Raw genomic sequence first — 12237 nt, 5'->3', positions numbered from 1 at the left:
TAATAATTTTTAAAATATATTATTTATAAATAATTTAAAATTAATAAATATATATACAAATCATCGTAACAAAAAATTTTAAAACTTATCTTTCGTGTTAAAAAAAAAACTGTCATCGTAATCCTTAGTGTCAAGAATTACTATTTGATAACTATATATATATATATATATATATATATATATATATATATAATTACAGTCAAGCAAGCCAGTTCAGAAAAAAAAAAAAAAAGAAATTAAATAGAAAACCCGGATTGTCCAAATCGACTTCATTTGAACATCTTTTTATTTTACATTTTTAAACTTCCTTCTCTCGATCTGCAATTTCTTATCAAATCCCCCCCCCCCCCCTCTCTCTCTCTCTCTATTTAGATATCGCCATCGACAAGTTCCCTTTAGAAGTCGTCGTTTTATTTGTTCACCGAAAATCCTCGGGTAGATCTTCGATGGCCTGCCACTGAAGCTGTACGCCGCTGACTACGACGCCGGTTAGTCTTTTTATTTTGTCTTTTACCTCCCTTACGGTGGGACACTGAGGAATTTGCTTGTTTTGGGAAGGCCAGTTTTGGGCTTTAAAAAGGAATAATTTTTAGTCAAAACTGAAGCTAAGTTAGTGTAAAGGAATTGAAGTTTGGATTAGTTTATTGAAATTCAGTTAATGAATGATTATAATTTTGAATCTGAACTGCTTTGGTTTGAATTTTCATTGGTATTGAATTAAAAGAGTTGAATCTTATCTAATTAGTAGGAATGGTATTCAATTTTGATTGTTGGATTGTTAAACTGTGTATTAGAGTTACGATGCAAAGATTAAATGCTTAAAACTGTATGAAACTTGATAAAAGGAAGAAATCAGAGTTTTTTCAAGTTTATTTTATATATGATCTTTAAATAATCATATTTGTAGCTGTTTGCTTGTTGTAAGTTTATTCATCATGGCAGATTATGTTTGCTTTGATGTTATGTTTTTGCCTTTGAGTCAAAGGTATGGTGGCAGTTATTTTTTTATTAAATTCCGAATGGATGTTGAATCATTCACATACGAGCATGAAATTAATGAGCATGATAATGTTGAAAAAAATGAATTAGAAAAATTTAGTTAGCTCATTCTTGGAGGATTTGCTGGGGTTTGGTTCCTGCTGAGAATCATTGATAACTTCTGTGGAAATTCTTGCTTTTTGTGGGTCTTGATTCGACTAAAATGTACTGGTGTTTCATTTGTTTTCTTTTATGAGTGCTCACTACTATGACATTACTTCTCCTGGCAGGTTTAGTTGTGAGAGATTGTCTATTAAGTAGTAGACGTAGCCATATTATTGAAAACCATGGGTACTGAAAACCCTGGTCGTCCGAATTTTCCCATGAGACCTTCCTCTACCCCTTTTGCTTCTGCTCCCCCAACTATGACACCTTTTTCATCATCTGGCCCTGTGGTGGGATCAGAAGCGAGCAATTTTAGACCTACTCCACTAGGTGCTCCCCCAACTATGACGCCTTTCTCATCAGCTGGACCTAGCCCACCTGCTCGTTTTAGTGATTCATCAGTTCCATCTCCACCCATAACATCTGTCCCACCTGCTGGGGGGCCTTATCAGCGATTTCCAACACCGCCATTTCCTTCAACAGCTCAAACTCCCCCTACTCGTGCACCACCTGTGGGGCAGCCACCATTTCAACCTCCAGCAAGTCAAGTAGCAGCTCCACCAGTTTCTTTCCAGCCACCGACACAAGTACCGCCAGTGCCAATGGGATCTCCACCACAAACTGTAAATTTTCGTCCATCCAGTGTGATTGCTTCTCAACCTCCATCAGATTCATTGTTTTCAGGGCCTCGACCCAATTTTCAGCCAACTTTCCCCCCTCCAGATTTATCTCATTCTGCTATCAAATCCACTTTCCAGCCACCTTTTCCTGGATATCCAAGCAAGCAGGCTGCAGTTTCACAAGCACCATCACCTTTTCCTGCTCAGCAAGGAAGTTTTATGCCTCCTCCACCAGCATCATCTTCTCCCTTTTCTAGTCGGCAAGGAAGTTATGTTCCTCCTCCACCAGTAGCAGCTCCCTTGGGCTACCAATCAAGGGACCAAATGCAACATCCGGGTTCTGCACCTCCTATTGGCAGCATCCAAAGCTTGACAGAAGATTTTAGTTCACTCTCTCTTGCATCTATGCCTGGATCAATTCAGCCAGGACTTGATTATAGAACACTTCATAGGCCATTGGATGGTGATGTGGAGCCAAGTTCTTTTGTTGAGATGTATCCTATGAATTGCGATCCTAGATATCTAAGGCTTACTACAAGTGCTATACCAAATTCCCAGTCTTTAGTTTCAAGATGGCATTTGCCTCTTGGAGCTGTTGTTTGTCCTCTTGCAGAGGCTCCTGAAGGGGTACGTGTCTCAAGAATCAATAATAATTTACTATTAGGTGTACAATAGCTGCATTTTTTTGGAGACTCATGTTTTTCTTGTCAAATACTGTTTTTTCCTATTCAGGAGGAAGTGCCAGTAATTAATTTCGCTTCAACTGGTATTATTCGTTGTAGAAGATGTCGCACTTACGTGAATCCCTTTGTCACATTTACTGATACTGGAAGAAAGTGGCGCTGCAACATCTGTTCTTTACTAAATGACGGTAAACTCAGCTAACTTGGAAGCAAAGATATATTTTAGTGGTTGAAAGTGCAATTAGTCACATCGAGTATTTCTAGTTGTGACTGATGTGTATGGAATCCTTTTCCATGCCATACATTCTTTTTTTTCTGTTATCTGCATTATCTTTTCTTTGGAATGTCAAATATTATTGGAGGACAAGGATCTCTTGCCTCACTTATGCAGACTTGCATTAACATATGTATCAGATTTCTGCAAGCTTGCTGGTTATGGGCATCTGCCCTTATCTTTAGTATTACATATCTCAATTTATTGGTAAAGTGCAAAATGCAAAATGCATTTTTTTCAATTGAGTTAATGATGAGAGTGGTATGGAGTTTCTCATATCATGTTAACTAACCGGTTTTTGTTGGCCATGTAATTTTTGTTTATTTTTCAGTTGTCTCCAATTGGTTATATTTGTGGCAGACTATATTTTCTTTTCCCTGGTAAATCTCCTTAATAGTTGGAATTACATAGCATTTATGCTTATTTGATTCAACTTTCATGTTCAGTTCCTGGTGAATATTTTGCCAATTTGGATGCTACTGGCAGAAGGATTGATTTGGATCAGCGGCCTGAGCTTATAAAAGGCAGTGTGGAATTTGTTGCACCAACTGAATACATGGTGCGGCCTCCAATGCCACCACTGTATTTTTTTCTCATTGATGTTTCAATATCTGCAGTAAGAAGTGGTATGATTGAGGTAAGCACTTCCTTTAAAGCAGTTGATTATTTACCATTTCATAGTGTGTTGTAATAAAGCATTGTGTTATTCTAATAGGAAACATATTGGAAAAGTTATCCATAGTCATGTGAATTACACTTGAGCAGGCTGCTCTTTTCTGTTCAGCTATTAGTGCTCAGTCTTAGAGCTCTTCAGCCATTCTGTATAACATGCTGGCTTGGGTTATCTAGTATTCGTTTGTTGTAAATTTGTACTATTTGAAAGTGGTAGATGGGCTGGCTTTGCCACAATATGATTTCAAACATGTCTATAAAGTAAAGCATGCAAGGTTCTTTTGCATTGCTATGGAATCGGTAGGGAGAAAAGAAATATGTGAGTTAGCCTTTAGCCCTGCTGCCATCATTACTGGGTGTGTCTCACACTGTAAAACTTGTTCAGGTGTTTGTTTATCCAGGTTGCTGTTAGCATTGCTCGATAATGGTTAATTAAATAAGTAATTTTAGGTTTGCATACTTTCTGCTCGGCCTTTTGGTGATAACATGTACCTTGATAGGCCACGCTGCTCTACTCTTTCTTTTCTTTATTCTCCTTATTATATATGCATGCTAATGGTTTCTGCTGACTCACAACATATCTGTTAGGTTGTTGCTCAAACCATACGTTCATGTTTGGATGAGCTGCCTGGTTTCCCCAGAACACAGATTGGTTTCATTACTTTTGATAGCACAGTTCATTTTTACAATGTGAAGGCAAGTGACTTGTGAGATTAGCAGAAAAGTTTTTCTGAGATGCCTCAAAATTTCTCCATATTTGCTGAAGCACTTTAAAATAACTTTTGGGTTTTTGTCTCTGCAGTCATCTCTTTTGCAGCCTCAAATGATGGTAGTTTCAGATCTGGATGATATGTTTGTCCCATTGCCAGATGATCTCCTTGTCAACTTGTCTGAATCAAGAAATGTGGTTGAAACATTCCTGGATAGCTTGCCTTCTATGTTTCAGGACAGTGTGAATGTGGAATCTGCTTTTGGTCCTGCACTTAAGGCAGCATTCATGGTTATGGTATGTTGTTTTCTCCAACATTGCTACTATAAGCATTTACCAATGATGAAATGCCTTTTAGTTTCTTGCTGATGATTGTATTGTATAATGGCTGTTTGATAACCGATTATTGCAGAGTCAACTTGGAGGAAAGTTGCTAATTTTCCAGAACACATTGCCTTCACTGGGAGTTGGGCGCTTGAAGTTGCGTGGAGATGATCTTCGTGTCTATGGAACTGATAAGGAACATATATTGAGATTACCTGAAGATCCCTTCTACAAGCAAATGGCTGCTGATCTTACAAAGTACCAGATAGGGGTTAATATTTATGCTTTCAGTGACAAATACACTGACATAGCTTCCTTAGGTACAAAAATCACTGTCCTGTATGACTTTCAGCTTAAAAATGATATTGAAGTTTAGAAGAGCTTTTAAAAATACTTGATGTCTCTTTTATGAAATTCAATTTAGGAACCCTGGCAAAATATACTGGAGGTCAAGTATATTATTATCCGAGCTTTCAATCAGGCATTCATGGAGAGAAGTTGAGGCATGAATTAGCCAGAGATCTCACTAGGGAAACAGCCTGGGAAGCAGTTATGCGCATAAGATGTGGAAAAGGTCTGCCGGTTCTTTTTATTTGTTGTTGAATCCACTTGTAACTCAATGCTACTATAATCCCAATGTAGCTAGGTTAGCTACATGATTTTTTCCCCTACAATCTCTATGCTGACATGGGCTAATGCTTATAGAAAAAACTATTTATCTATTTTTTTCCTTTTTCCCTATGATTTTGTGATAACAAAACAGTTGATTCATGTCATTTGATACTTGCACCAGGGATTCGATTTACATCTTATCATGGGAACTTTATGCTGAGGTCCACAGATCTATTAGCACTTCCAGCTGTAGATTGTGATAAAGCATATGCAATGCAGTTATCCCTTGAGGAGACACTGCTGACAACTCAGACAGTATATTTCCAAGTCGCTTTACTGTATCCTTTAAGTGGATTGCTTTACTTTATCACTTTTAGTTTATTGGGTTATTCCCTTATTGCTGAACTGACTGTATTTTTAGAAGTAGAAAAGGATATGGTTTAATGATGTTTCTTTAACGATTTAAAGATACACTGCATCCTGCGGAGAGAGGCGTATCAGAGTACTTACTGCAGCTGCCCCTGTTGTTACAGATCTGGGGGAGATGTACCGCCACGCTGACACTGGTGCCATTATTTCTTTGTTTTGTAGATTAGGTAACGTTAAACAAACACCCCTCTGCAAGAGCTGCTATTTGTTTCAGTGGATCTTAGTTTCGGATGGTCCTTATATTTTGTATTCAACTGATATTTGGCAGCAATTGAGAAAACTTTGACCAATAAACTGGAAGATGCTAGAAATTCTTTGCAACTAAGGATTGTAAAAGCACTCAGAGAATACCGCAATCTCTATGCTGTGCAGCATCGCTTGGGAGCTAGGATGATTTATCCAGAGTCTCTAAAGTTTTTGTGTTTGTATGGATTAGCACTCTATAAATCAGTACCTCTGAAAGGAGGATATGCTGATGCTCAGCTTGATGAACGCTGTGCAGCAGGTTTCACCATGATGGCATTACCTGTTAAAAAGTTGTTGAAGCTTTTATATCCTAGCTTGATTCGAGTTGATGACCATCTTTTGAAGGTGAAAAGATTTTGTCCCTTAGAATTTATTTTGATGAAGTTGTAGATTTTGCAAACCTAACATCATTTCTCTGTCATATATGTAGCCATCTGCTCAAGCTGATGATTTCAAAAACATTATGAAGAGATTGCCTTTGGTTGCAGAAAGCCTAGATTCAAGAGGCCTTTATATATATGATGATGGCTTCCGCTTTGTTATATGGTTTGGTAGAATGCTTTCACCTGATATAGCTAGGAATTTACTCGGGGCAGACTTTGCAGCAGAATTATCAAAGGTACGATTAGAGTTGGCAACGGGGCGGGTTTTTCCTTGTCTTGAACCCGACCCAATTTTATATTCATTAAGCCCGAATCCGACCCGAAATTAATAAAATATTATTTTTTAAAATATAAAATATTATTTTTAAAATATAAATATATAAATAAATAATTAAAAAATAATTTTTTATATAATATTGGGTCGGGGCAAGTTGGGTTTGCCTAAAACCCGAATCCGATTTGAACCCGATTTTTTCTTAGCCTTACTTGACCTGACCTAACCCGAAACTTGATTTAAAAAAAAAAAAAAATCGACCCTATGAGGTTGGGTCGAGTCAAAACCTACCAGGGGCGGGTTAGGTTGCTGACCTTAGGTACGATTTCTTCTTGGTGAAGCTATTCTTATGGAGATCGTTGAATGTTATATGTTTCATATGCTTTAGTGACCATTTTATGTATAAAGGATACCGATATTGTTGTTAGGATACAACATATATAGGATTTAATGCTGGCCTTATGTATGAACTCTGCCTTGAGTAGGATGTGAGTAAAAAATTCGGAATGGTCTTGTTATACAGTTTCTAAATATTTATAAATGAATGTCAACTGCAATCAATGACTGGCAATGTAATCTTGCTATGGAATATGCTTTGCTTGTTTTGATGGTTCTTTTGTATTTCGAAACCTTATTGTACATGTGCATTTTTTCCCCCAGATAATCTTATTTAAAGTTAATCTGTTCCTTTGACCTTTCTTCGGCCCGCTGCACCATGATGAGGCTTGTACTTAATTCACCTGTTTATTTATATTTGCACTTTAAAAAATCAGGTTACCCTTAGCGAGCAAGATAATGAAATGTCAAGAAGGCTGTTGAGGACATTGAAGAAACTAAGAGAGAGTGACCCTTCCTATTATCGACTTTCTTATCTTGTAAGACAAGGTGAGCAACCCAGGGAAGGTTCGCTGCTTCTTGTAAATCTTCTTGAGGACCAGATGGGCGGTCCAAGTGGTTACGTTGATTGGATAATGCAAATACACCGGCAAGTCCAGCAAAATGCATGATATATAGGTAATATTTTGAGCTTATGTACAACTATTACTCCTTGCATTTGGGATATTTTTAATCTAGTTTTAGCTGGAAACAAGCAGGTTTTTGATTAAGCAGAATAAAACCATATGGTCTCATCAAACCTCAGAGTTAAACAGTGTCCAAGTTAGGAGCTTCTTTTTATGGAAAAAATTGCTTGAAATTAGACCTTGTAATTTGTTTATTTGTATCGTATAAAATACTAAAAATTCATATATTCATGTCTTGTTTTACACAAAAATTATGTCACAATTCGTGTTGACATAAAAACATAAAATATATATTTTTGGTTTTTATTAAACTTATTTATAATTTTTATTAAAATTTTAAATCGTATTATTTTTACGTTTTTATTTGTATTATTTTCATGTTATATTTGAAATTATCAAGTCTACTTGAAATGCATCATAACTTGCTTTTGTTTCTGATTACTTCAATTTCGCAGCGGTTTACGGCCAAGTTGATCTGTTCTCTCGGGTGTCCATGTTGAACAGATGGAACAGATCACCCGGAAGCTTCTGAGAAAGCAAAATTTATCTGTTGATTACAAGATTCAATAGCTAGGGGAAGAGTGCAAAAACAAATTTAAGGTTTTTGTATGTGACTGTTAAAGTGATGCCAACAATTTTTGTGTCATATTTTTATTTTCTTTTTTTTTTTTTTAATCCTTAGGCTTTTTGTTTAGAGAGTGGGGTGACCAATTGCTAAAGCATTGGCTGGATATTTTTCGATGTTAAATATACTTTAAAATTTTAATGCTGTTTTATTTTCTCATTTTCGGGCAGTTTAAGTCTTTAATAATTTAAAATACGATATAATGATATAACATGAAAATGATACTAATAAAAAATATAAATGTGATATGATTTAAAATTTTAATAAAAATTATAATAAATTTAATAAAATTAAAAAAATGTTTTATATTTTTACATCAATATAAATTATCTCATATAATTTGCTTAAAAAATGATTTAGATATATAAATTATTATTAGTTTACATGATACGAATATATGAATTATTATATTTATATTTTATTTATCAAATTTTCTCCTCTCTGATTGTCAAATTTTACTAAATTTTATTGCTAATATGATTTTTCTAGGAGGAACAACCAAGAATATATCTCATCAAATCAGAATACTATTTTTTTTTTTTCAAATTTGGCTCCACATTTTTAGTTTTGAAGTTTTAGGATTTCGTTCAATATATAAATAAATAAATATATATTTTAATGGTTCAAATATTTATATTAAATTTAATGAATTTATCTTTTTACAAATTTTAATATATTTAAATTTGAGGTAATTAAAAAAAATAAATTCTCTTATCACTTGAATTAATGCATGATAATGATTTTATTGTTCTAACTGGTTATGTGTGATTTTGTTATGCATTTTTTCCAATCACGTGTATTTTGCAAATCTTGTTAGCACAGTCAATTAGTGGTTAATATTGATATTAAAAAAAATGAATTATTTGTTATTCTAGTAATATTTTATCCTTACAAATCAATAGTGAGAAACATATAGGTAAGTACTAAAAAAAATAAGTTATTCTAAATATTTAGTATAATTTTCCTTCTACATTTTATACAGTCATATGGTACCAATTATTATTTTATTTTATTTACAAATCAACTCTTGCCTTGCTGGAAAAAAAAAAAAGAAATAAAAGAAAAAGACAAGAAAAAAAAAAAAAAAAGAACTGCGAAGTCAGTTACTTAACCTCGTACCGATGTAGCTCATGTTATTACTTACAAATGTTGGTGCGGATGACTTGTCTTTGATTTCTTCCAAAACTCTTCAAATTTCAACATCTGTTCCAGAAGGGTACTTTCTGCTTTTCCTCTTTACCTTTAGCATGGTTTTATGTTCTGTCTGTATATAGCAATACCCTTGTCTTGTCTTCTTCTAATCTGAACAGTAATCCCATTAAAATTTCCATTTCCTTTCTGATTATCAAAAATTGATTGATTGATTTTGCTTTATGCACATACCTTCTGGGGTTCTCAAGATATGAAACTTTTTCTTCTTTGAATCTTGTTTTTCATGTTATTTTTGTTCCTTTTAATATACAGAACTTCCCTGGTTTGAAATCTTGTATCAGGCTCAAGTTTGCTAATTTGGTGATTTAGAAAAAAAAATGAACCCAAATTGGGAAGAAGCGTTGAATCACCTGGAAATGGTGATTGATAGTGGTCCTGAGGCCATGCGTATAAAAGCCATATTCAAATTGGCTCAACTATCAAATCATGCCCCAGTATCTATCTTGGGCAGTGCCGTGCCGATTCTTGCTAATCTTATTGCTGATCACAGTTCGAATAATTCAAGTCTTTATCTTCAAGGAGTGGTTGTTTATTGCTTAAAATGTATTGCTCGTCAGGGAGATGGCAGATTGGCCACTGAGATAGGCCAATCTGGTGCTTTGCTTTCGATATTGAGGTTGTTGCCAGAATCCGGTGGTAGTTTTCAAAGAGTTGCTGTGAAATGCCTTTGGTGTCTTGTAAATTTGTGTGATGATAATCGGGTCATTGTTGCTATGAATGGTGGTTTGGAGATTATCGTTAACATGTTAAATTCATCCATGGGTAGTGTAAGGCGGTACTTGTTGGAGATTTTGAGTGCATTATCATTGTTGAGAGTGGTAAGGAGGGGACTTGTTGGCTTAGATGGGCTTCGGTTTCTTGTCGAGGCAGCTAGTTTTGGTAACATGCTATCCAGGGAAAGAGCTTGCCAAGCAATTGGGTTACTTGGAGTTACAAGGCGAGCTCGGCGTATGCTTGTTGATTTGGGTGTTATACCTGTGCTTGTGGAGTTGCTTCGAGTTGGAGACAGTGGCACAAAACTTGTGGCAGGCAATTCACTTGGAGTGATTTCAGCTCATATTGATTACATTGGTCCGGTTGCTCAAGCTGGGGCTATTCCATTGTTTGCAGAGCTTATTCAAGGACCTGAACCTCTTGGTCAGGAGGTTGCAGAGGATGCATTCTGTCTATTAGCTGTTGCTGAAGCAAATGCAGTTTCAATAGCTGAACGCTTGGTGAGAATACTCAGGGAAGGCAATGATGAAGCAAAAGCTGCAGCGGCTAATGTTTTCTGGGATCTGTCAGGTTACAAGCACTCAGTATCTGTTGTTAGAAACTCAGGTGCGATTCCCCTTTTGGTTGAGCTTTTGGGGTCTCAGAGCAGTGAAGTAAGGGAAACTGTATCAGGAGCTATTGCTCAGTTGAGTTATAATGGGGCAGATCAAGAGGCACTAATTGAATCGGGAGCTGTTCCTCTTCTCCTTGAATTGTTAAATGCTGATTCAGAGGAGCTGAGGGATAATGCTGCAGAAGCTCTTATCAATTTCAACGAGGATCCACTGCAGCATGAGAGAATATCTCAAGTAGTTGACCATCCTTCATTCCAGAGTATGCAAGACAGACTTACCAGAATTCGTGCTTCGGATAATCAGATGGTTCGTTCTATGAGACAGATGACTATTGAGCAGCTTGACAGGGAGGCATGATCTTGTCTAATTGTCTGCTTTTTGTATGGATATTAGATTAATCTCCTGCCTTCATGGATCTTGCATTTTGATAACATTGTTCTATAGTTTTTCGAAATCAAGTCAATAAACAAAGTACTAAACTGAAGTTGGCATATTTCTAGTCTTGCAAAACCAGTTAACATCAAAGGCTTCATCCATCTCCAATTAACATCAGTCAATCTTTTTCTTCACTGTTTAAAGCAGAACTTAAACACAAGGGAGCCTAAAGATATAGGCCTAGATTGGACTCAAATTCTGGAGATTCACAGGCCCTTTATTCAATAGCAACTGGACGTGTAGTTGCGGAAAAGCTTTAGGCTTTTAGTCCTAGATTCTAGTTAGAACTGCAATATGGCTTTAGGCCTGTGTTAGCAATTCTTTGGTTGTTGAGGACATAGACCAATTCCAAAGCAATTAATTTGCAGCTTGTGTTAGTAATTGTCCACTTTGTGATTATCAATAGCCTGCTTTAACTGTTACATTGTTGCCACCTACGTTTTAATCACCTTATCCCATATTCCATTTTGTTTTTTAATGTTGTCAAATAAACAATTTGAAGCCCTTGCTTTTCTGCATGTACCTTTGCATCAGCAATGATTTGTTAAGAGGCTGCCAGGAATTGAACTCTATATCTAACCAATACACATGATCTTTCACCAATATGACACGGACTTTTAATGTGTACTGTTTGCCAACACTATCACCATTGATATTTGAGGTCTCAGACAAGAGAAAAGCTCAAAAAAGTTGCACCACTCAATTCTACTCTTCAATGATTTTGCTTGGCTAAAGCTAGATACTTGACAAATTGCATGAGATAACTAGGATGGATTGGGTAGGCTGCTTTTGAGCTTGTGCCCACTCTTCCAACATTAAGTTCAAAGACTAGAGAATTCCAACAAGAAGAGCCACAAAACGAATCCAATAAATATAGCTTTCTCCTGCCATGCCATTTCTATCCAACAACTTACTGACAAAACAGAAATGGAGAGAGAGAGAGAGAGAGAGAGACTCTTCTTTATTCTCCATAAAATGGGTTCCATCGAGAAAAACATCAACTTCAAAGGCCAAAACATATTCTGTTCCAACACTTGTCCTGCTTGGACATCCTCAATCTCCACTTTCATTTTGCCCTCCCAACAAAAGTGGAAAGAGAATGTTGAAAGGTGAATAATATAAGATCCCACCAAATCCCCCACCAATAAGGTGCACCATTTTCTCCCAAGGCCAATAGCTCTTGGCAACAAGCCGACAGAGCATCAACCATCCTATTATTCTGCAATGAGAAACCCTTCCAAATGCT

At 36.1% G+C, this 12237-nt stretch overlaps 2 protein-coding genes across 3 annotated transcripts; both read left to right on the top strand.

Moving 5' to 3' along the window:
• The first annotated feature begins 265 nt into the window (after positions 1 to 265).
• LOC111301556 (protein transport protein SEC24 A-like) lies at positions 266 to 8175 on the top strand. Its single transcript, XM_022897326.2, has 14 exons — positions 266 to 488; positions 1269 to 2390; positions 2496 to 2634; positions 3167 to 3357; positions 3981 to 4088; positions 4195 to 4398; positions 4514 to 4745; positions 4850 to 4999; positions 5219 to 5375; positions 5506 to 5633; positions 5735 to 6057; positions 6143 to 6331; positions 7143 to 7383; positions 7847 to 8175. Exons 2-13 carry the CDS (start codon positions 1326 to 1328, stop codon positions 7374 to 7376), a joined length of 3120 nt encoding a protein of 1039 aa, XP_022753061.2. The 5' UTR covers positions 266 to 488; positions 1269 to 1325; the 3' UTR covers positions 7377 to 7383; positions 7847 to 8175.
• A 953-nt stretch (positions 8176 to 9128) lies between these two features.
• On the top strand, positions 9129 to 11049 carry LOC111302241 (ARM repeat superfamily protein). Of its 2 annotated transcripts, none has more exons than XM_022898174.2 (2): positions 9129 to 9232; positions 9510 to 11049. In XM_022898174.2, the coding sequence occupies exon 2, from the start codon at positions 9546 to 9548 to the stop codon at positions 10911 to 10913; it is 1368 nt and encodes a 455-aa protein (XP_022753909.2). In that variant the 5' UTR covers positions 9129 to 9232; positions 9510 to 9545; the 3' UTR covers positions 10914 to 11049. The 2 variants fall into 2 exon arrangements, with proteins under 2 accessions (XP_022753909.2, XP_022753908.2); XM_022898173.2 differs by having other exon boundaries at positions 9144 to 9232; positions 9481 to 11049.
• The last annotated feature ends 1188 nt before the right edge of the window (positions 11050 to 12237 follow it).

This window comes from Durio zibethinus, chromosome 15, assembly GCF_047325235.1.
Source record: "Durio zibethinus cultivar Kanyao isolate XHJ-2024 chromosome 15, ASM4732523v1, whole genome shotgun sequence".
NCBI classification, from domain to species: Eukaryota; Viridiplantae; Streptophyta; class Magnoliopsida; order Malvales; family Malvaceae; genus Durio; species Durio zibethinus.
This window is presented reverse-complemented; position numbering and strand designations above follow the sequence as displayed.